At 50.6% G+C, this 24,432-nt stretch overlaps 1 protein-coding gene and 1 pseudogene across 1 annotated transcript; one reads left to right on the top strand and one right to left on the bottom strand.

Annotated features, from left to right (window-relative positions):
* Positions 1-1,574: 1,574 nt before the first annotated feature.
* Positions 1,575-10,608, bottom strand: KRT8 (keratin 8). Its single transcript, XM_053557908.1, has 9 exons — positions 10,170-10,608; positions 6,350-6,558; positions 5,377-5,437; positions 4,805-4,900; positions 3,790-3,954; positions 3,410-3,535; positions 2,703-2,923; positions 2,506-2,564; positions 1,575-1,989 (listed from the first exon to the last, which is right to left on the bottom strand). Exons 1-9 carry the CDS (start codon positions 10,509-10,511, stop codon positions 1,793-1,795), a joined length of 1,476 nt encoding a protein of 491 aa, XP_053413883.1. The 5' UTR covers positions 10,512-10,608; the 3' UTR covers positions 1,575-1,792.
* Positions 10,609-22,042: 11,434 nt separating this feature from the next.
* LOC128562635 (40S ribosomal protein S29-like) lies at positions 22,043-22,213 on the top strand (annotated as a pseudogene).
* The last annotated feature ends 2,219 nt before the right edge of the window (positions 22,214-24,432 follow it).

Raw genomic sequence — 24,432 nt, 5'->3', positions numbered from 1 at the left:
AGGCTGGTCTTGAACTCCTGGGCTCAAGCAATCCACCCGCCTCAGCCTCCCGGAGTGTTAGGATTTCAGGCATGAGCCACCACGCCAGACCTTGTTTTATGAGATTTTGTTTTAGTTTTATGTATGTATATTTGTAGGTCATGATAAAAATGAGTTTCTTACTGCGAGTCACTGCCAAAATAGGCAGAGAGCCACTGCTCTGAATAATGTTGCTGTTAGATTTATCACTGAAGAGTGAAGTTCTCTCCTATGACAGTTGTACAGAACCCTGGCCCCAGGCCCTGCCCAGGATGGGTGGTGGCAGGGGAGTGCCTGGGCTGTCTGGAAGCCCAGCTCCACCCAGGTGAAAAGCTAGGGAGGTAGCTAGGGAGGCTAGCCAGGCCACCTCCCTAGAGTGGGAGCCCAGAGCCTAGGAACAGAAGCCCTGGAGACCAGCCTCACAGCAAAGCCAGACATAAGCACCTTGCACCAGCCTGCACTACCCCCTCCCCATGGTACCCACCACCTGTGTATCTGTTTATTCTCTTTCCGTGTTTGGGATAGTCTGAAAATGCCACTATCAGGGTCAAGCTAAGGACTGTGCACATTTGTTCAGTGCTAAATGGCCCGAGTGGCTGCCTAGACTCCATGGCAATGGCAGTGGAGCAGGAGTTGGGGTGCACTGCACCATCTAGCTGTGCCCTAACCCACTCCTGCCCTAAACCTTGGAGATTTTCGGCAGGCAGGCAAACCCCTCACACACTTTGCAGAATCTGTACACACCCATATACACACAATACACCCTCCACATGCAAACACAGAATGCACACACGCCCTTCTATCACACACACAGCATGGAAAGGGAGGACACAGGTGGTGAGAAGCAGTGCAGGGTGGGTGTAAATGTGAGTGGAACAGGAAGAGCCCACATGCCAATGCCAAGTCCTACACTATCTTGGTGTCTAGAAATTGTCGGTTATGACACATCTCATTGCTAATAGACTCTGGACCTCTAAAGGGATGGGAAAACCACCACTCCTTTGTCCCTGGCTGCAAAGGAATCATGGTGATAAAGACAGGTCTGGCCAGAAGGAAAGGCTATGTGCCTAGCCAAGGGAGTACACAGCTGAGAACTGGACAGCCCTGACCTCCAATCCCAGATCTACCATTTTCTAGGTGAGTCAGTTACTGGGCTTCTCTGAGCTGGCTTCTTACCTACAGGTAGTCCTGATGCCAAGGTCTACAGGGAAGTAGACTAACTCTCTCCTGGTACTGCCATCTAAAATCCACTCTGCCTACCTCTTGGGGTTTGTTGCAGAGATCAAGTGAAACTGGGTATTTAAAAAGCACTCCGTAACAAAGCACTGTGCACAAGTCAGGGGCTGATATTCAGGTGTGCCCATTCACAGCAACAACCAGAGGAGACAACCAGTCTTCAACGAAGCCTGGAGGTCAGACTTCCTGCTCAGTGCACCTGAGCTGCTTCCCGGGCCCCTCCCAGCTTCTGAGTCCCAGGGAAAGGCTTCCCAACCATCTCCCTCCCGACCACCTCCCTTCTGCCTTGTAGAGATGGAATGCACACACAGCAAGGTGAGGCTGAGGCTTTATTTTGGAAAAAGCAAATTGATTTTCAGTTGGGGATAAACATAAGAGGGGGGTAACCCAGGTGGTAAACTCCCCAGAAGAATGAGCTGAGGGATGGGGCTGAGCCTCAGGGGGGTCTCCTGTTCCATGTGCTCCCTGCCACAGCTGCCTCCCCCACAGGCTCTGTGGCAGCCTTGTGAGGGTAGACTGGAGGGGCCGCAGTGGCAGCTCACTTGGGCAGGACATCAGAGGACTCAGACACCAGCTTCCCGTCTCGGGTCTCAATCTTCTTCACAACCACAGCCCTGGAGCTGGTGCGACTGAAGGAGCCGGAGCCCCCACCAGAGCCAAAGCCGGTCTGGAAGGAGCTCAGACCATAGCTGAGGCCAGGGCTTGTGAGGCCCCCATAAGCTGAGCTCAGGCCACCTGGTCAGAGACAGAAGCAGCCACATGAGCCCATCCCCACTGCAGGCTCCACACCCCTCATCCCTGCTCACTCCTGGCACAGCCCCCCAGGCACAGCCCCCACAGAGGGCAGGATTCACCCACCCAAACTGTGAGGAAACCAGGAACAGGGTGGGAAAGAGCAAGCCTCACATAGCTGTGTGACCCTGGACAAGTCATTCATCTGGGCCTCAGTTCCCTCAGCTGAGGACATTTACAGGGGTTGAATGAAAAATGAATAAAGCATGTGATGCACACAGCATGGTGCCTGGCACACAGCTATCAATTATCTGGGTGCTTTCTGTTAGTAATAAGATTATTTGGGGCATGCGTGCTTCCCCTCTAGCTCTGTTCATTTCTGCCCTAGGACTCTTCCTCAACTGCTCAGTGCTCAGGTCAACGCCTTTCCACGGGATACTGAGCACAGCCCTCTCTTGAGCCTACTCTCCTCTGGGCCCTGCCCTCTTGCCCTCCATCCCCAGGGCCCAGGACACTCACCTGAGTAGCCACTGGTGGTCTTCGTGTGGATACTCATGTTCTGCATCCCCGACTCCAGCCTGTACCCAGACACAAGGGACATCAGGACCAACTTCTGGCCCTTCTTTTCCCAGAACAACAGGACCCAATGCCCCAGGGGGCTATAGGCAGCATCCACCCTCCGTCCCACAGGCCCCGTCAGAGATCCCCACACCTACCGGCTCTCCTCGCCCTCCAGCAGCTTGCGGTAGGTGGCGATCTCCACGTCCAGGGCCAGCTTGACGTTCATCAGATCCTGGTATTCACGCAGCTGCTGAGCCATGTCCTGCTTGGCCTGACGCAGGGCAGCCTCCAGCTGGGCCAGCTTGGCGTTGGCATCCTTAACAGCCAGCTCCCCACGCTGCTCGGCATCCGCGATGGAAGCCTCCAGGGAAGCCCTCTGCAGTGGCAGGGGACAGGTAAGAGGTTGCACCCCCCCCAATATCCATCCTCCTTTTCCCCTCCCTTTAGAGTCCACCAAACCAGCTCAGAGAAAGTGCTACCAGTGAGACTGAGCAAGCAGAATGGGGAAATACACGCAGCTTCCAGGCCTCTCCCCTCCACACACCTCTCACCTGTGACACTGTACGCTCCACCCACTGTAACTGACCTAGGTCTCTCTGGGTTCTAGACTTTCCTTAAAGCAGTGGAGCCCAAACATACCTGATGTATAAGACAGACTTAGAGGACACATCCTGGCCCCCAGTCTACCTGCCTCAAGCCCCTTTCACCTTGAGGTCCTGTCCTCAGAGACCTGCTCAGCATCCCCCAGCTAGCCAGGCAGCAGCAGTCTGACCTTCCAACCATGAGCCCTGACCCCAAACCCCTCACTCCTTCCTATATTAACTCCTCTCACCAAGACATGTCCAAGGAACCTGGCCCGTACCTGGCCTTTGAGAGCTTCGATCTCATTCTGGAGCCGGCTGATGTTGCGATTCATGTCGGAGATCTCCGTCTTTGTGCGCCGCAGGTCATCCCCGTGCTTCCCAGCCTGCACCTGCAGCTCCTCGTACTGCAGATGTGCAACAAGGGGTGAGGCTAGTGGGCACCCCAAGGCATCTCCACCTGAGGCAGAGTGCCCTCTCTGCCGGGTCGCCAGAGCCCCTACACACACATGCCAAAGGAGGTCACCTTCCAGACCTCAGAGCACTCACTGAGGCCCAGCTGGCAGCAGGCAGGGTGCAGTTGAAATCCTGCTGCCTTCTCATGGTCTAGGGCACAGAAATGGCCAGAAGGGCAGGATGGCCTAGTGACCCTGCTCCTCACCTTGGTCTGGTACACGCTCTCAGCCTCAGCCCTGCTGCGGTTGGCGATCTCCTCATACTGGGCGCGGACCTCAGCAATGATGCTGTCCATGTCAAGGGAGCGGCTGTTGTCCATGGACAGGACCACAGATGTGTCCGAGATCTGGGACTGCAGCTCACGGATCTCCTGTGAGGGCAGGGGGACAGTGCTGAGGCTCCGTCCTTGTACACAAGGAGCCCCTTTTGCAGAACAGCCTTCCTTAGGGGACAGGAAGGGGCAACCAAGGAGAGGAGCAGGTACGAGTTAGAGTCAGGGGGAGTTTCTGAGGAAGGAAGTTTCATCAAAGACCTGGAACATAGAGAGAAGGGTAAAGGAAATCTGGCTTTGTGTGAGTCACCAAAGGGGACTGCCCCTTCTGTCCTCTCAGCCCCCAATACTAAGGCCACAGAGGATTCAATACACCCCAGAGAATAGGAACAAAGGCTTTGGGGACAGAATTGCAACTGGGTCATCACTCTCTGCGTGGTGACCTTGAACAGGTTATTTCACTTCTCTGAACCCATTTTCTTTTTTTTTTTTTTTTTTTTGTAGAGACAGAGTCTCACTTTATGCCTTCGGTAGAGTGCCGTGGCCTCACACAGCTCACAGCAACCTCCAACTCCTGGGCTTAAGCGATTCTCTTGCCTCAGCCTCCCGAGTAGCTGAGACTACAGGCGCCTGCCACAACGCCCAGCTATTTTTTGGTTGCGGTTTGTCCGGGGCCGGGTTTGAACCCGCCACCCTCGGTACATGGGGCCAGCGCCTTACCGACTGAGCCACAGGCGCTGCCCTAAACCCGTTTTCTCATGTGAAATGGGGTAATAAAGTTTCCCTCATGCAGGGGGACAGGACACAGAGAACAATATTAGTGAGGCCAATAATGGGAGCTGTAATTATTCAGCAGTGGGCCTTGTCTACTGGTGTGCTGGGGCCTGGGGAAAACCTCTGGCCAGGTCCCAGGGTGGAGGTGCCTCAGTCTCCAGCCCCGAGAACATACCTCTTCATACAGCTGCCTGAGGAAGTTGATTTCGTCAGTCAGCCCTTCCAGGCGGGACTCAAGCTCCACCTTGTTCATGTAGGCTTCATCCACATCCTGAGGGGGCGAGGGGAGGGAGGCTGAGCTGAGGTCCAGCCCCAACCAAAGGGATCCCAACATCTACCCAACGTCCTGAACATAGGACCCACTTTGTGGCCCGAACTGGCCCAGCCTCTGTCCATCCCACCTTCATTCCCAGCTCAGACACCTCCAACCCCTGCTGCCTGTAGCACACCTTCCCCCTCCTCCACTAGGAAGCCTTCTAAGGCCAGACCTCTAATTCTACCCCTGCACTTCCTTAACCATGCCCCACATCCATGTCCAGGGTTCTGTCCAAATGCACCCAGTATCACTCTTCCCTTCCACTCTAGATGTCTATACATCTAGAAGCCACTCAAAATGTTTAAAGAAATTAATTCATCCCACTACTTAGAAACATTTAGAGATGGTACCCAGAAAGCCTCTTGGTCTCAGGTCCCTAGCACCAGCCTCCCATGGGGCTGAAATGATGGGGGAATAGGGAGACCCCTCACCTTCTTGATGAGGACAAATTCATTCTCCATCTCTGTACGCTTATTGATCTCCTCCTCATACCTAGGGAGGAAAGACTTAGAATCAAAGAGTGAAGGCAAAGGAGAGGTTGCCCTGAGCCTTTGGAGGGGGTGTGAATATCTATAGAAAATTCAGTTCACAGAAATGTAGACTATGAGAGGGCTGGTCTGTCTGCTCTCCCCAGCTACCCTCTCCCACCCCAGCCCATCCTTAGCCAACAGGTAAACCTACAACAGGAAATCTCTCTCCAAATCCATGAATGCACATTGAATTGGACATATTGGGAGAGCTAGTAGCAGGCCCTGCCATGAGACTTCAGGCAGAACCTTCTGAAGTTTGCTAGTAGTAGGGATCAAGAATAAATAAGGGCTAGAGGTGTAAGTATAAAAGTGAAACCTGTCAACCTATCTCTTCCATCTTAGGTTTACTTTATAAACATTAACATGTCATTTGTTATACAAATCTATAAAGTTCTGGTGGCACCTGTGGCTCAGTGAGTAGGGTGCAAGCCCCATGTACCAAGGGTGGTGAGTTCAAACCCAGCCCCAGCCAAACTGCAACAAAAAAACAGCCAGGCACTGTGGCGGCGCCTGTAGTTCCAGCTACTCGGGAGGCTGAGGCAAGAGCTAAGCCCAAGAGCTGGAGGTTGCTATGAGCTGTGACGCCATGGCACTCTACTGAGGGTGACAAAGCGAGACGCTGTCTCTAAAAATAAATAAATAATTTTTAAAATCTGGAAAGTTCTGATTGAAAGGGAGCAGGTGCTATTACCAATTATGCCAGGTCAATGGGCATAAATACAGACTGTCCCTGAGTGAACCTGATCATATGATCACCCTGCTTATATAGGTCTGCATTGCCCACAGAGGGCCATGAGCACTCAGGCTTTTGGTGCCAAGGAGTGGAGTGGGACAGCATGACTTCAGTTAGGTGGGCAGGGTGGGGCATGCTTACTTATTCTTGAAGTCCTCCACCAGCCCCTGCATGTTGCCAAGCTCTGCCTCCAGCTTCAGCTTCTCCTGGCCCAGTGTGTCCAGCTGTCGTCGAAGGTTGTTGATGTAGCTTTCAAACATGCTGTCCATGTTGCTGCGAGCCGTCTTCTGCTGCTGTAGGAGGTTCCACTTGGTCTCCAGCATCTTGTTCTGCTGCTCCAGGAAGCGCACCTGTATAACGGAGGAGAAACCAAAAAGGTCCACATTCCAGAGGGAAGCAAGCACTGGCCATTTCCCCCAAGTCACTCCCCAAGCAGTGAGGTCTCCAGAACTCAGGACCTGTTTAGCCGGTCTGGAAGGATCACCCATGACCAGCAGGAGAAAGCACAGTGAGATGATGAGAGAGTGAGTGGGGTAGAGAGCAATGTCCCTCTGGCACTGGAGGAGGGGTGGGCATGATTGGAAGGCAACAGCTAGAGAAGTTATGTCAAAGCTGCATTTGCTGCAATCAGTATAATCTGGTTTCTTGTACCCTCAATGAATCCCCAACAATAAAAACAAATTAAAAAAAAAGAAAAAAGCTGCATTTGCAGAACAGACAGATCACATTTACATAGATATACATTATTATAGATCAATAAAAATAGCGACACTTTCTAAGATCCTTTGCTTTTCACCTTTCTTTTGTGTGTGTGTGTGTTTTGGCCAGGGCTGGGTTTGAACCCGCCACCTCCAGCATATGGGAGGTGCCCTACTCCTTGAACCACAGGCACCACCCTCACCTTTCTTTTTTAAAGCTAGTATCTCACTCTGTCACACAGGCTGGAGTACAGTGGCACAAATAATTATAACTCACTGCAGTCTCAAACTCCTGGGCTCAAGTGATCTTCCTCAGTCTCCCAAAGCGCTGGGACTGCAGCTGTGTGCCACCACACCTGGCTTGTTTTTACTTTACAGAAAATTGAAAAAGAAAATGTAAAGTCGGGCATAAGTGGCTCACACCTGTAATCCCAGCACTCTGAGAGGCTGAGGCAGGTGGATTGCTTGAGCTCATGAGTTCGAAACCAGCCTAAGCAAAAGCAAGATCCTGTCTCTACTAAGAATAGAAAAACTGAGGCAAGAGCATCGCTTAAGCCTGAGTTGAAGGTTGCTGTGAGTTATGACTGCACAGCACTCTAGCCAGGGTGACAGCTTAAGACTCTCTCTCAAAAAAAAAGAAAGAAAGAAAGAAAGAAATTGTAAATTGTACATATCAAAAATATCATTACTGTTATTTGGAGTGACTCTGAAGGACACATGCAAATGACAGGAAAACTTTAGCCTTGTACCACCAACCTGTGAGGCATAACCTTGAGTTGGTTGCCTCCCCTCTCAGAGCCTGGGTCTCCTCAACCTCACAGTGGCCTAGAGTACTCAGGCACGCAGGCCCTTTCAGGAGCCCCAACTCTGTACAGAAGTCACTTTCAGCAGGGAAAAGGGCAGGAGACTAGGTCTGTCTGCAAACCAAAGATTCATCCCTCCCGTTGAGATTCTGAGGGCCTCTTCGCCCAACTCTTGCCCTTGAATCCACAGTCTTCCCTCCTGCCCCAGACATAAAGGGCTCCTTGGGTTCATGGAATCCTGACCTTAGGATGAAATTAAGGATGTTAGAGGGGAATTTTTATAAAATAAACAACAGACTTATTCCAAAGAGAGGAATGCATTTTCTTAGTCAACCCAAAGTTGTAACTCTTTTTAAACTGGGGAGATGGGTGGCGCCTGTGGCTCAGTGAGTAGGGTGGCGGGTTCAAACCCAGCCCCGGCCAAACTGTAACAAAAAAGTAGCCGGGCATTGTGGCGGGCGCCTGTAGTCCCAGCTGCTCGGGAGGCTGAAGCAGGGAGGCTGAAGCAAGAGAATCGCGTAAGCCCAAGAGTTAGAGGTTGCTGTGAGCCGTGTGACGCCATGGCACTCTACCCGAGGGCGGTACAGTGAGACTCTGTCTCTACAAAAAATAAATAAATAAATAAAAATAAATAAATAAACTGGGGAGACTTGGAAGAAAAAGATGTCTTAAAAGTATAGTCTAGCTTCCACAGCCCCTCTCTGCAAATCCCTTTCTTCCCCAGGTCATTGTGTTCCAAAATTATAAAAAAATAATAGTGGGGCGGCGCCTGTGGCTCAGTCGGTAAGGCGCTGGGCCCATATACCGAGGGTGGCGGGTTCAAACCCGGCCCTGGCTGAACTGCAACCAAAAAATAGCTGGGCGTTGTGGCGGGTGCCTGTAGTCCCAGCTACTTGGGAGGCTGAGGCAAGAGAATCGCTTAAGCCCAGGAGTTGGAGGTTGCTGTGAGCTGTGTGATGCCACGGCACTCTACCGAGGGCCATAAAGTGCCTCTACAAAAAAAAAAAAAACAACAACAAAAAAGAAACAAACAAAAAATAATAGTGATTGTAACATTTTACCCTTATGGAATGCTTAATGTAGACCAAGAGCTACTAAGCTCTTTGCAGACATCCTATATTTGAATACGCAAAAACTCTTCGGTTTAGGAATTCCCGTGTCCATTTTATAGATGAGGAAATAAGACTTAGCAAAGGGAGTCCTCCCCAGGACACTGCGCAACAGAAGGAACCAAGAATTAGGGCGAGGAAGCGAGGAATCCGCTCGCCGGTGCTTGGCCTGCGCTCTGGCTGGGGGCCCCGGCCCTACTAGAACGCGGGCATAGTTAAGTCGGGAGCGCTTCAAGAGCCAAGGAACCAGCAGGTCCCGCGTAAGGACAGGGCAGCGCAGGGTTCCCGGGGGACTCCAGCTCCCGCGGGCGCCGCTCTGCTCCAGGACTTCCCGCCTTCCGTTCCCACAATGCCTGCCAGGAGCCCGTGGCAGGCTCCTCCGGCCCCAGGGGCCCGGCCCCAGAGACCGCAGAGCCCACGGCTGCAAACCACGGCCTGGCTCCTCCTCCGCGAACTTGGATACAGGCCGTTGGGGCGGAGCCGGGGTAGGACGAGTGAAAGGGGTCAAGGGCCGAATAGGAGAGGGGCGTGGGTGAACCAACGCCTTATCGGAAACCACAAACTCTGCGGTTTAACAGGACGTGAAACCTGGGCGGGGTGCCCAACGCCCGCAGACTTTGAATCTTGGATGGGCTTCCCAAAGGCCGGGCCCCAGTGTCTCCCCACCCCACCTCCGACGCTGAGCGCTCAGCCAGGTAGAGCGGTGCGTCGGAGACGGCGACTGCAGCTCGGCGCCCAGGGACCGGGGCCCGTCCCACCCCGCGCGGCCCCGCCCACTCTGCGGGCGCCCCGGGCGGGGGCCAAGTGATGACTCATCTCGGTGCCCCCCACACTTACGCCTCCGGGTACCAAAGGCCTCAATCAATATTTGCCCGTTTGAATCAAGACATCGACTTCCTTCTAGAATCCTATCAACCCCCCGTTTAAAAAAAAAAAGAAAGGAAAAAAAATCGCAGGGCACCACTGGACACTGGGGAGCCTTTGGGGGAGCGCTGGGGAGAGGAGTGAACCTGGAAGGAGGGATTCCCTCCCACCCCTCCCACCCCACAGCCAACAGCTGGGACTACTCGGGGCTCACAGACTGAGTGAGGTGGGTGAGGAAAGGAAGAAGTCCCAGGATTTAGTAACAAGCCGTTCAGACCCTCTCCCCATCCCTCCCCCACCCAAGCTGAAGTGTATGGGAGGAGTGAATCCTAGGTGGGAAGGGAGCGTGTTGCTGGGTGGGGCAGGGCCCGCCGGAGGCCAGTGCGGAGGTGGAGATGAACCCACCAGGAGGGGTCAACCAGAAGGAAGAAAGGGCGAAGACCATCATCGGGCCTGGGCCACAGTCACCCACGAAGGGGACCCTCACCTTGTCGATGAAGGAGGCAAACTTGTTGTTGAGGGTCTTGATCTCCTCCTTCTCCTGGGTGCGCACGGCCTGAATGTTGGGGTCCACCTCCAGGTTGAGCGGGCTCAGCAGGCTCTGGTTCACTGTGACGGCTGTGATGCCCCCCATACCTCCAGCCCCGGCGTAGCCTCCACCCAGACCCAGGCCGGTGCCCAGGCCACCCCGGAAGCTACCGCCGCCCACCCGAGAGAAGCTCGAGGAGCTGATGCGGGCACCGGGCCCACTGCTGTATGAGCGGCTGCTGAAGGCCCGTGGGGCAGAGCTGGACACCTTGTAGGACTTCTGGGTAACCCTGATGGACATGGTGAAGCCTGGAGTAGAGGCAGGTGGGCCAAACCAGAGATTTGAGGGGGTGCGAAAATCTGCTTCTAGATGGCAGGACAGCTCCCAGGGATGGCCTTTTATAAAAGAAAGTCCAGCCCGAGGGGAGGGGGAAAGGCCTTGTACCTGAGTGGCTAGGCTCAGAGGGGGCTGGACCTAACCCGACACCTGCCACCTCCAGGCAGAACTCAGGTGGGGGCAGCAGAGAGCTGCTCCCACCCAGGAGCCTGCCCCAGCCCATGGGCCCACTGCAGCACCACGTCGGGAACCCAGGAAAGAGCAATTCAGTGAACGTGAAACTGAAAGAAAGGTATCTACCTGGCCCTGCAAGAGCCCCTGTAACTAGAAGACTTGCCTCGGGTCACCCAGCCACTAGAACTCTGATTCCTACCTTTTGTCTCCTTCCCTCTGGTGGGGAATAAACTAGAGGACTGGGAAGCGTGGCAAGAAAGGGTCCCCTGGCTTCCTCCCACCAACTGATACCCCAAAGACCTCCTCTGGTGTTCTCCCTGATTTGAGTGGCTATGAGGGTCTACCCAGGCTGGATGACAAGGCCCCTGGATTCCAGAGCCTTGAATCAGAGGTCAGCCATTTGCCTCATTTTTCCAGGTTTCTCTTTTATCCCTCTTGCAGTGCAAAAAGGAGTTGGGCAAATATTTATGGAATGAATGAATGAACACACATGCACACACACACTCCGCCTGTCTTCTGTGTGAGACTGTACCTGCAAGATAAAGAAAGATCCAACACAGCACTTTCGCTGGACATAACCCAGTGCCCTCATCTCCTCCCAAGATCCCAGAATTCTCCACTGAAGGGAACAGACAATGAATAACGGACTGAGAGGCAGAGAAGGCCAGGGGGGAGAGTAGCTGCATTGGGGGTCTTCATTGTTCTCATTTGGGGGTGAATTCCCCTTGTAATCTTTCCCATTGCTCCTGGGGAATGAATCGCAGGAAGTAAGACAGAACAATGGGGGCTGGAGTATAGTGGAGTGGCATTGGTAGTGCCACCTGGACCCGACTTCTACTCGTTCCAGGCCCCCAACTGGCCAGAGACAGAGAAAGCTCCCCTGCACCTGTCTCTTTGATCCCATTATCAGAGTGAGTCAGGAGAGCAGGCTGGGACATAGCATGCACCTCCCAGAGATTATAGAATAGGGAGCAGAGCAAGGCACCCCGGGCCTGGGTGGGGCCGGGTGGGGCAGGCTGTGGGAGGAAGGCAGGAGGTTTGAGTCCCCAAGGCAGAGATTCCACCTGCAATTACCTGATGGCTGGGGCTGGATTCCCTGGAAGATATTGCAGTGTGTTACCTGAGGACTGGATGGATCTTAACTAGAAGATTCAAAAGATGACATACTCCTAGATCCCCTAGAGGACAAGGTCAGGTGGCACAAAGCCCCCAACCCAAGGAAGAGGTGACCACCTACTAGGAGGACAGAGCTACAGATTCCTCTCCATCCTTCTCTAGAAGAGACACCTAGGCTTCCAGAAGGACAGACATATAAGAACTGTATCCAGAAAGACCCAGAACTCTACCCAGAGGTCCAGAAGCCCCCTCCTTGGGAGAAGACAAAAACCTAAAAGACACACATACAAGTTCTCTTCACAGTGTGTGCATGTCACTTTGAAGTCCTTCCCAGAAGCCAAATCAGAGATTCCTAGAGGGGACACAATGGCAGCATCTTTCCTTCCCACTCCTCCCCCCTTTTCTTCTCTCCACTCCTGCCCAGGCCTTGGCCTCCGGAAGCACTGAAACTGGCCAGGGAAGAGAAATCCAGTTAGTACCTATTTACACCAGGCTCTCTTCCAGCCCCTTTAAACAATGGTTAATTTTCCAGAGAGTGATTTGAATGTATGCCACCCCCTCCCCAATAAACACCCACACCCAGCAGGGAAGAGAGACTTCTCCTTCCAGAAGACCAAAGGGAGGGGGATGGGCCCAATGCCAAACCCAGGACGGTGAAGGTGGAAGGAGGGAGGGAGGGGCTGGTCAGACAGGTATGGCAGCCCTGGGAAGGAAGGACAATGTGCTCTCTCTTTTTTTCCCCTCCCCTATGCGGTTATTAGAGGAACCTGGGGGAGCTCAGAGGGGAGAGACTGCACCTGAGGTCCCCATTTATAGCAGTCAAAAGCCCTTCTTGATACTTGGGAGGCTGAGACAAGAGAATCACTTAAGCCCAAGAGTCTAAGGTTGCTGTGAGCTATTACACCATGGCACTCTACCCAGAGCGACAGCTTGAGACTCTGTCTCAAAAAAAAAAAGCCCTTCTTGAAATCTCAGCACCCTCCACCCCACCTATCTGGCTCCCTGGTTCTAGGAGTGTCTCTTGTTTAAGGTGAGGACAAAGGGGGCTGCAAGGGACGCTTTACTGTGCATGCTTGAGGGCTGACTCAGCCTCACCTAAGGGAGAGCAGAGCTTTCGGGCGGGGCAGCCCAGAACAATTGTTTGCATCTCATTTGTCAGCTCCCTATTGCCCAGAGACCCCAGCTAACTCCTCCCCAGATACCCCCAGCTGCTCCGCTCCTGTGCAGGAGAAAGAAAAGGCCAGCTTTGCTCCCTCTGAAATCTGGGACTTTGGGGCTGGAGGCAGAAGGGAAAGGCCCCTGGGACTAGGGCCAAGTGGTGAGGGAAGACAGAACCAGCTTGGGGCGGGCCACAGATACAACTCCTTGTAAGGCTCTCTCTGGCCACTGCGGTCTGCACACAGCTGCCTGCCCAACAAAAGGGAACGTGCTTGTGGTGACTGTGCCTGACCTGGACAGCTCTGCCCCAAACCGCCTTTCCTGGAGAGCAGAAAGGGAAAGGAGGAGATACTCGCTGTGGGCCAGCCCCCCTAATCCTGATGGCACAGGGTGACCCAGAAGAGGCCCTGAGGCCCAGGGGACCTTGAGTGAGGAAGGCAGCCTGGCTGTTATCCTAACTCATGATCCTAGGAGATATGGTCCCAGCAAGTTTTTCTCAATGATCAGGACTGATGACACAATGATCTTGTTCGGTGCAGGTAAAGTCCACAGTTGATGAATAAAGTGTGGTATACCTGTACGATGGAATGAAGGCTCGGTGCCTGTAGCTCAGCAGCTAGGGCACCAGCCACATACACCAGAGCTGGAGAGTTGGAACCCAGCCTATGCCTGCCAAACAACAATGACAACTACAACCAAAAAATAGCCAGGCATTGTAGCGGGTGCACGTAGTCCCAGTTTTGGGAGGCTGAGGCAAGAGAATCGCTTAAGCCCAAGAGTTTGAGGTTGCTGTGAGCTGTGACACCACATCACTCTACCCAGGGCAACAGCTTGAGACTTTGTCTCAAAAACAAAAACAAAAAGGAATGAAGTATTTATGCATGTTACAGGGCAGATAAGCCTTGAAAAGTTTACCCCAAGTGAAGGGAGCCAGTCACAGAAGGCCACATTTGAATGAAATGTCCACAGTAGACAAATCCATAAAGTCAGAAGTAGCTTAGTAGTTCCTAAGGAGAGGGCGAATGGAGGTAAATGCCTCCAAAGGGGGCAGGGTTTCTGTCTGGAGTGATGAGAAATGTCCCGAATTTGATGGTGCAAAGTTGCACAAGTCTGTGAACATACTAAAAATCACTGAACTGTATGCTTTAAATGTTTGAATTACATGGGATGTGAATTATAGCTCAACACAGCTATTACAAAGAAAAAGATACCACAAAAGCATAAATTAGCTGCATATAGAAAGCAGGGAATTTTCAGGCCAGCTAAAGTGTGGGGGGGGGTGGGAGGGAAGGTAGAAAGTTTGTTTAGAGGCTGCAGCTAAAGAGGATTCCTGGTGCCTGGTTAAGGTAATGACCCAAAAGGATCAAAATCTCTTTAAAAGATAGGGCGATTTAAGCTCGGCGCCTGTGGCTCAAGCGGCTAAGGCGCTTCCCAGCCACATATACCTGAGCTGGCAGGTTTGAATCTAGCCTGGGCCCACCAAACAACAATGACAGCTGCAGTCAAAAAATAGCCGGATGTCGTGGCAGGCGCCTGTAGTCCCACCTACTTGGGAGGTGGAGGCAGGAGAATCGCTTGAGCCCAGGAGTTGGAGGTTGCTGTGAGCTGTGATGCCACAGCACTCTACCCAGGGCGACAGCTTGAGGCTCTGTCTCAAAAAAAAAAAGATAGGACGATTTAAATGTTATTGTTGGCATGAAAACTGCTCAGTTTAGAATTGAGGCAGCAAAACAAATTCGTTTAAATAGGAAGCCACAGATGGTGGGTATACCCCTCAACAAGCCCAACATGAATAATAAAGGTGGTTTGATTGCCAATCTTGTGCTGTGTGCCTTTAGGCCAAAACCGTTCTTAGTCAAAGCTTAGCAAATGGTAACTATCTTCCTCCTGAACAATAGTGGCTCTGAGGATGAGAGCCAGCCAGGTTGAGAATGGATTGCCCATAGAGGCAGCAAGCTCCTCTCCCTTGAAGTACAGAGAGCAGGCTTACCCACCTGCTGCCCATTGGCTTCATGAGAGGAGGGGTTCCTATGTCAGCCTGGGTTGGGACTAGAACTTCCAGGTCCTGCCAACTCTGACGGCCTTTGGCCCACGTCCCCCCACCACAGAACTTTACACATGGACAATGAGACATCTATGAATGTTCTCTGACTTAAAATTTTGACTGCGATGAGAGACATGATTAGAAATTACTAGAACAGGGCGGCGCCTGTGGCTCAGTCGGTAGGGCGCTGACCCCATATACCGAGGGTGGCGGGTTCAAACCCGGCCCCGGCTGAACTGCAACCAAAAAATAGCTGGGCGTTGTGGCGGGCGCATGTAGTCCTAGCTACTCGGGAGGCTGAGGCAGGAGAATCGCTTAAGCCCAGGAGTTGGAGGTTGCTGTGAGCTGTGTGATGCCATGGCACTCTACTGAGGGCCATAAAGTGAGACTCTGTCTCTACAAAAAAAAAAGAAAGAAATTACTAGAACAGGCTCAGGGCCTGTGGCTCAAGCGGCTAAGGCACCAGCCACATACACCTGAGCTGGCAGGTTTGAATCCAGCCTGGACCCGCCAAACAACAATGATGGCTGCAACCGAAATATAGCCAGGTGTTGTGGCGGGCGCCTGTAGTCCCAGCTACTTGGGAGGTGGAGGCAGGAGAATCGCTTGAGCCCAGGAGTTGAAGGTTGCTGTGAGCTGTGATGCCACGGCACTCTACCCAGGGTGACAGCTTGAGGGCTCTGTCAAGAAAGGGAAGGGAGGGCAGCGCCTGTGGCTCAGTCGGTAAGGCGCCGGCCCCATATACCGAGGGTGGTGGGTTCAAACCCGGCCCCCTGCCAAAATGCAACCAAAAAATAGCCGGGTGTTGTGGCGGGTGCCTGTAGTCCCAGCTACTCGGGAGGCTGAGGCAAGAGAATCGCTTAAGCCCAGGAGTTGGAGGTTTTTATGAGCTGTGTGAGGCCACGGCACTCTACCGAGGGCCATAAAGTGAGACTCTGTCTCTACAAAAAAAAAAAAGAAGAAAGGGAAGGGGAGGGGAGGGGAGGGGAGGGGAGATAAGATCAGGAAAGATTGCTGCAGTGGAAGAAGGCACGGCTCAATAGCCTAGAATTCAGGGGTCCTCAAACTGTGGACCGCAGGCCACATGAGGCGGTGTGATTGTATTTGTTCCCGTTTTGTTTTTTTACTTCAAAATAAGATATGTGCAGTGTACAAAGGAATTTGTTCATAGTTGTTTTTTTTTTTTAACTATAGTCCGGCCCTCCAACAGTCTGAGGGACAGTGAATTGGCCCCCTGTTTAAAAAGTTTGAGGACGCCTGGATGAGGTCTCCACACTTTCAACATCCACTCTCCACTGATACCAAACAAGGCAGGTGTTGGGGGGAGACCATCCACTGGGGACCCTGAGCCCTAGACGGAGGCATCACTTATGGTTCAGTCTACAGAGTCCTTCTCCTTTACTTTGGTTCTCTATCTTTTTTTTTCTTTTTCTTTTTTTTTTTTTGCAGTTTTTGGCTGGGGCTGGGCTTGAACCCGCCACCTCTGGCATATGGGACCAGCGCCCTACTCCTTTAAGCCACAGGCGCTACCCTGGTTCTCTATCACATTTAAAACCACCAGTAGGAGACTTAAAATGCACGGGTAGGGGTGGCACCTGTGGCTCAGTGAGTAGGGCGCCGGCCCCATATGCCGAGGGTGGCAGGTTCGGACCCAGACCCTGCCAAACTGCAACAGAAAAATAGCCGGGCGTTGTGGCGGGAGCCTATAGTCCCAGCTACTCGGGAGGCTGAGGCAAGAGAATCGCATAAGCCCAAGAGTTAGAGGTTGCTGTGAGCCGTGTGACGCCACGGCACTCTACCCGAGGGCGGTACAGTGAGACTCTGTCTCTACAAAAAAAAATAAATAAATAAAATGCACAGGTGTGCACCACTCTGTCTCTGTACATCAAAAGCTTCCTACCCACAGCCCTGTGCACTATGCTTCAGCTCTGATCCCAAAGCAGTTCAGGCCATGAATAATTCTCAGGGCTACAGGGTGGGGCTTGGGGCAGGGTGGCTGTAGCCATGATACCCATGTATCAGAGGAAGTTCAGCCCAAGGCTAATTACCCACCATAAAAGCAACTGCAGCCCATGGAGAGTGGGTTGGGGAGGGTCCTCTCAGAAGTGAGTTGCCCCAAGGCCAGCCCTGCCCTCCCCTAACCCTATCAGATGTATTGGAGGGAGCAATGACCCCAGAGTAGCTGAATTCATGTTGTGCCCCAGTGAATTACACCTGTGTCAGAGTCCTCCTTTAGTATTAAGGAGTGGTTCTAAACACCCTCTGATACTTCCCTCTTCACCTCCAACATCAAAGAAAGTTTTATGATTCTGCATCATTCAAGCATCCTAAGAAGTTGGGATTCAGTCTGAAACAATGAGAATTATTCTAAGGAATTGAGATTCAGTCTGAAACAATGAGAATGTTTGGAGGGTAGAGGTGAATGATCATAAGTACGTGTCTTTGGAGCAGGTGTTTTTATATGTGGTATTGCAAAAAAAAAAAAAATCAAAGTCTCAGGCACTTGAGAAGTACTGGCCCCACTGATCACTCATTAAGGAAATTTCTTGCTAACCTTCCACAAGCAAGGACATGCAAATTACACCTATGTCTAGCACCTAAAACCAAAGCCTGTTTGATTCCACACTAATGATGAATTACAAGTTTATCTTATAGGCAACCGAACTAGAGACAAGACAGAGTAAGGCATTCTTCCACCTACCCAGGGCTCTCTATATAATTGATGCTTCCTTCACTCTCTTGTTTTATGTAAAATGTAGATTTCTTGGGCCTCACAAGAATAAAACCCCTTACCTCATCATCTCCCACACCAGCCTCTTTTTTCTTTTCTCTGTATACCTTTAAAATGCTGAAGGTTCCAACTTCCCCTTGGGAAAAACCAGCCACAGCCATCTGAAGTTAATGTTTTCCTGGGGAACCTCCTCAAAATCTTGGCTTAATAAACCTTCATTGATTGAGATTTTTGCCTCAGTCATTTATTTGGGTCAACACATTACAAAGGACACAGGTGAGACAGGTTCTCTCCCAGAACAAACAACCCCTCACCTGCCCACATTCCACCCTGTGTACACACAACCTCAGCCCACAGCACACATTCCCTCTCTCCCACCTCAAATTCACTCAGGCTCTCACCCCCCATCTGACTGCTCGCACGTCACCCACTCTCATACTCCAAGACACACAACCACCTTACATTCCAACACACAGAGGAGCGTGAGTCCGTACCACCCCTCTCGGCCACATGCCCGCACCTCACCATGCACCACACACATGTATCTGTGCACACACAGCCATATATAACCAACACACAGGTACACGTGCTTGATCACAAGTGACTGAAACCCAATTCAAAGTGGCTTAAGAATAAAAGATAATTTATTTGCTCTCACACTTGGGAAGTGCAGGGGTGCATTTGGCTTTTGTTCTACCCAAATAAGGGGGTTGGTGATGTCATCAAGACCCTGTCTTTCTCCACCTTTCTTGGCTCTGTTTTCCTGTATGGTAGCTTCATTCTCGGGCAGGCCATCTCCATGCGAGGATGACTCCAAGGGAGCACCTCTTTCCCACTAGTCAGTCTGAAGTTCCAGGCTGACTCTTACTAGGCTGATACAGGTCACATGCTCATCTTGGAGCCAATTTTTGTGGCCAGGAGGATAGAAGATTGCCATTTTGACTGGACTAGATCAAGCCAAGCCCCTGGGAGGGGAGTGATCAGACTTCCAAACTATATAGAAAGAGGGCAAAAAGGTGATTCACCAAAAGACAGGAAGGAGATGCTGAACAGGCAAAAACAACAGATGTTCACTATGTACATTCATCCAAATGTACACAAATGAAAGATGTGGGAACCCAGAGACGAGGGGGCATAAAGATAGCAGTGTATACATTGAGCCCTTGTATAAATAGAAATACTATCTGCCTTCTGTACCTTAACCACAAAATATTGATTTCAGATAAATAAGTGATTCAGATATGTGTGATAGGACTTCAGAGATAGGGGACAGCCCTGAGCAAGCTGAGCTTAGAAGAGTGAGACACAGTAAGAAAGACCTGGCTACTTGGGAGGCTCAGGCAAGAGAATTACCTAAGCCCAAGAGCTGATGCCACGGCACTCTACTGAGGGCGACAAAGTGAGACTCTGTCTCTAAAAAAAAGAAAGAAAGAAAAAGAAAGACCTGGAACCAGAGTATGGTGCCCCATGATTGCATTAATGTACACAGCTATGATTTAATAATAAATAAAAGAAAAAGAAAGAAAGACCTGGAAATGTGAACAGGATTCCTACGGAAGCCTAGAAGGGCTGGGTGGGGGGTGGAGGGTGGACTGAGGGTTTGAAGACTGGACAGAGTCTGTTCTGTAGGCCCCAGGAGCCAATGCAGAGCTCTGTGAAAATGGAGTCTGCATCACTGAGGCATTCGTGAGACCGGGTTCAGGCTGAAGTTCAGGGGACTCAGCAACAAAGGGTTGTCAGAGCCTCAGAGCCACGTCCTAGGGCCTGCTATGTACACTGTGCATACCACCTCATTTAAATCATAAAGACCCTGTCAGGCAGAGAGAGAAAGTGCCATGTGTGTGAACAAAGCCCTGAAGACAGTGTGTGCATTCCAGAGAATGTTGGAACCACTTCCTAACTGTGTAAAGTTGTAAACACTTCCTAACTGTGTTAATCTCTCTGAGGTACCTTATCAGCTAAAGATGCAGATGATAACAACTACCTCAGAGGACTTACAGGAACTGTGAACTAAAATAAAATCATAAGCTACCCTGCCAACTGAATGGACACCCTCTTGGCCAAACAGACCTGCAAAAATACAAAACCTTAAAGCTGAGTTGGCGGCCATGAGGAGAAAGGAGGTCAGACTCACCTAGCTATGCCCTATCAGTTTTGGAATGATTCTTTGCAACAATAAGATACAAAACCATTAGGGCCAGGCCCAGCAGCTCATGCCTGTAATCCTAGCACTCCGGGAGGCTGAAGCTGGATGATCCCTTGAGTTCAGGAGTTAGAGACCAGTCTGAGCAAGAGAGACACCATCCCCCCCATCTCTACTAAAAATAGAAAAATTAGCTGGGCATTATGGCAGGCACCTGTTTGTCCCAGTTACTCTGGAGGCTGAGGCAGGGGGATTACTTGAGCTCAGAAGTTTGAGGTTTGCCGTGAGTTAGGCTGAGGCCACAGTACTCTAGCCTGGGCAACAGAATAAAACTGTCTCACAAAAACAAACAAACAAACAAACAAAAAACAACCTCATTGAGGAAACACATATGAGAGTGGCGCCTATGGTTCAGTGGGTAGGGCACCGGCCCCATATACCCAGGGTGGCAGGTTCAAACCCAGCCCCAGCCAAACTGCAACAAAAACTAGCTGGGCATTGTGGCAGGCGCCTATAGTCCCAGCTACTCAGGAGGCTGAGGCAGGAGAATCGCCTAAGCCCAGGAACTAGAGGTTGCTGTGAGCTGTGACACTACAGCACTCTACCAAGGGCAACAAAGTGAGACTCTGTCTCTAAAAAAACAAAAAAGAGGGTGGCACCTGTGGCTCAAGGAGTAGGGTGCCGGTCCCATATGCCGGAGGTGGCAGGTTCAAACCTAGCCCCAGCCAAAAACCAAAAAAAAAAAAAAAAACAAAAAAGAAACACATATAAGAGTTGATCTCTTGATGCTTTGTGCCCTCTTGGAGGTAGAAGACCCTCAAAGAGAGAAATTCAGACAAGTGAGAGGGTGGGAATGAGTCAGTGGTGAAAGTCTGTAGAGTTCTACCCACCATCAGCACACGCTAATCCACGAGCTGAAACCCTAGACTATAATTCCAATCTTCTTTTTTTTCTTTTGCAGTTTTTTGGCTGGGGCTGGGTTTGAACCCACCATCTTCAGCATATGGGGCCGGCATATGGGGCCCTCTGAGCCACAGGTGCCACCCATTCCAATCTTCTTTTAAAGAAATATGGGAGGGGGCAGCGCCTGTGGCTCAGTGAGTAGGGCGCTGGCCCCATATGCCGAGGGTGGCGGGTTCAAGCCCAACCCCGGCCAAACTGCAACAACAACAACAAAAAAATAGCCGGGCGTTGTGGTGGGCGCCTGTAGTCCCAGCTGCTCGGGAGGCTGAGGCAAGAGAATGGCGTAAGCCCAAGAAAGAGCTGGAGGTTGCTGTGAGCTGTGTGACGCAACGGCACTCTACCGAGGGCAGTAAAGTGAGACTCTGTCTCTACAAAAAATAAATAAATAAATAAATAAATAAAAAGAAATACGGGAAACAAAAATGAGAAACGACAGAGAGAACAACCCCCTTCAGGTACCCCAGTTGGCTTAAGGCACCTCTACTTGCAAGTATTTGTATAAAGGGAACGGTTCAAAGGCAATCCAGGTTTCATAGAACTCTGTCTGGTCTTTGTGCACATGTTTTAACTGACACACAAATTGCATCAAGGAAAATTCAGAGCTCAAATGGTTGACCTGCCTTTATAAAGTTAAAATGTTGAATCTCTTCAGCTCTGTATCTCTCCATTTTCTTTTCTGCCTACTCTGAACATGCTCACTTTTTCTACTGATGTTAAGGTAAATTCAATGTTTATGGTATTACTAATTCAAGGCTACTTGGAGATCTTGCAGCTAGTTCCAGCTAAAATGCAAACACTGAAAACTCATTTTAAACTGGAAAAAAAGTTGAGGATAAAGAGGTTTTAGAAACAAAACTGCAAGGGTGGCGCCTGTAGCTCTGTGGTAGGGCGCTGGCCCCATATACTGAGGGTGGCGGGTTCAAACCCAACACCGGCCGAACTGCAACAGAGAAAAATAGCCGGGCGTTGTGGCAGGCGCCTATAGTCCCAGCTACTTGGGAGGCTGAGGCAAAACAATCTTCTAAGTCCAGGAGTTGGAGGTTGCTATGAGCAGTGTGACTCCATGGCACTCTACCAAGGGCGATAAAGTGAGACTCTGTCTCCACAAAAAACAAAACAAAAAACCAAAACTGCCCCTTTTGCCTCGTTGCACTCCTGAAAGCAAGATGGGTCACCAGCAGCTCTACTGGAGACACTCATGAAATTTCAACCAGGGCTGTCACTCTTGTCACATCTGCTCAAACCAGCAAGGTCTGATCCGGAAGTACGGCCTCAGAATGTGCCACCAATGTTTCCATCAGTACATGAAGGACATTGGGTTCATTAAGTTGGACTAAGTAATCTTCCTTGAATGGATATGCAGTGAAAGAAACCACGCTAACTCTTTGTATATAAAACAAAGTTTAGGGCGGCGCCTGTGGCTCAGTGGGTAAGGCGCCGGCCCCATATACCGAGGGTGGCGGGTTCAAACCCGGCCCCGGCCAAACTGCAACCAAAAAATAGCCGGGTGTTGTGGTGAGCGCCTGTAGTCCCAGCTACTCGGGAGGCTGAGGCAAGAGAATCGCTTAAGCCCAGGAGTTGGAGGTTGCTGTGAGCTGTGTGATGCCACGGCACTCTACCGAGGGCCATAAAGTGAGACTCTGTCTCTACAAAAAAAAAAAAAAAAAAAAACAAAGTTTAACAAAAATAAATAAATATAACTTATAGGGCCAGGAGCTGTGGCTCTAAAAGGCCAAGGCTGGTGAATTGCCTAAGCTCAAGAGTTAGACATCAGCCTGAGCAAAAGTGAGACCTCATCTCTAAAACTTAGCCAAATGTTATGGTGGGTGCTGTCACGACCACATCTCTGTAGGGTGCCTATAGTCCTAGCTACTTGGGAGGCTGAAGCAAAAGAATCACTTGAGCCCAAGAGTTTGAGGTTGCTGTGAGCTATGAGGACACCACACTCACCAAGGGCAGTGGAGTGAGATTCTGTCTCAAAAAATGAATAAAGAGGCCAGGCATGGTGGCTTGTGCCTGTAATCCTAGCACTTGGGAGGCTGAGGTGGGTGGATTGCCTGAGCTCACAGGTTCGAGACCAGCCTGAGCCAGGGCAAGACCTCATTTCTAAAAATAGTCAGGCGTTGTGCTGGGCACCTGTAGTCCCAGCTACTTGGGAGGCTGAGGCAAAAGAATCACTTAAGCCAGTGTGATGAAAATGTGTCAAACGGTCTATGAAACCAGGGTATGGTGCACCATGATCACATTAATGTACACAGCTATGATTTAATAAAAAAAAAAATCACTTAAGCCTAGGAGTTTGAGCTATGACACCAGAGCACTCTACCAATGGTGACAAAGAAAGACTTGTCTCAAAACATATATATATATATATTTTATTTTGAAAAATGAATAAAGAAATAATCAAAGCTGCCACGGAAACTGCTTTACCCAAAACTTCAATCCATAGTCATTATCAGATTACCTATTAGGACAACTAAAATTCAGCCATGAGAACAAGTTCTAATTTTGTTACAAGTAACCTGGATCCACTTGTCTTGTAAACCAGTGAGTCTGTATTGCTATGTAATGTCTGGAGTTCTCAAGTAAAAGCTATTGGAACTTTTCATACATGTACACGTGTTCAGATATGGTCTTTTTTGGTATGTATTCATATGTTGTGTTTACACAGTATCAGAATGGCTTATAAATGAGAAAACACTCATAAATTAAGCCTAATGTTTTTAAAGTTCACATGAATTCAGTAATTTTTGGTAAATATGCTGGGTTAAAAATGTTATTGACAAAGTAATGGTAAAAATGTCTGCAAGGCTGGACTCAGTGGCTCACGCCTGTAATCCCAGCACTCTGGGAGGCCGAGGCGGGTGGATTCCCTGAGCTCACAGGTTCGAGACCAGCCTAAGCAGGAATGAGACCTCATCTCTAAAAATAGCAGGACGTTGTGGAAGGCACCTGTAGTCCCAGCTATTCAGGAGGCTGAGGCAAGAGGTTCATTTGAGCCCAAGAGTTTGAGGTTGCTGTGAGCTTTGATACCACAGCACTCTACCAAGGGTGACAAAGTGAGACTGTCGGGGAAAAAAAAAAGTCTTCGAATTGTCAGCATACATTTTCCCTGGATTTACTAGTCATTTTATGTTTTTAAGATGGCAGGGTTTGCTGGACATGGTAATCCTGCCTTCTGGGAGGCTGAGGCAGGTGAATTGCTTAAGTTCAGGGCAAGAGCAAAACCCTGTCTCTACTAAAACTAGAAAAAATAGCCAGTCACGATGGTGCAGGCCGGTAGTCCCAGATATTTGAGAGTCTGAGGTTGCTGTGAGCTACAATGATGCCACAGTGCTCTACACAGGGTGGCAGAGACTCCGTCTCAAAAAGAGGAAGGAAGGAAGGAAGGAAGGGAAGGAGGGAGGGAGGGAGAGAGAGAGAGAGAGAAGGAAGGAAAGAGAGAGAGATAGAGAGAGAGAGACAGAAAGAGAGAGAGAAAGGAAGGAAGGAAGGAAGGAAGGAAGGAAGGAAGGAAGGAAGGAAGGAAGGAAGGAAGGAAGGAAGGAAGGAAGGA

Source organism: Nycticebus coucang, chromosome 12 (genome assembly GCF_027406575.1).
Source record: "Nycticebus coucang isolate mNycCou1 chromosome 12, mNycCou1.pri, whole genome shotgun sequence".
NCBI classification, from domain to species: Eukaryota; Metazoa; Chordata; class Mammalia; order Primates; family Lorisidae; genus Nycticebus; species Nycticebus coucang.
Note: the sequence above shows the minus strand (reverse complement) of the source record. Positions and strands in the feature narration are given on the sequence as shown.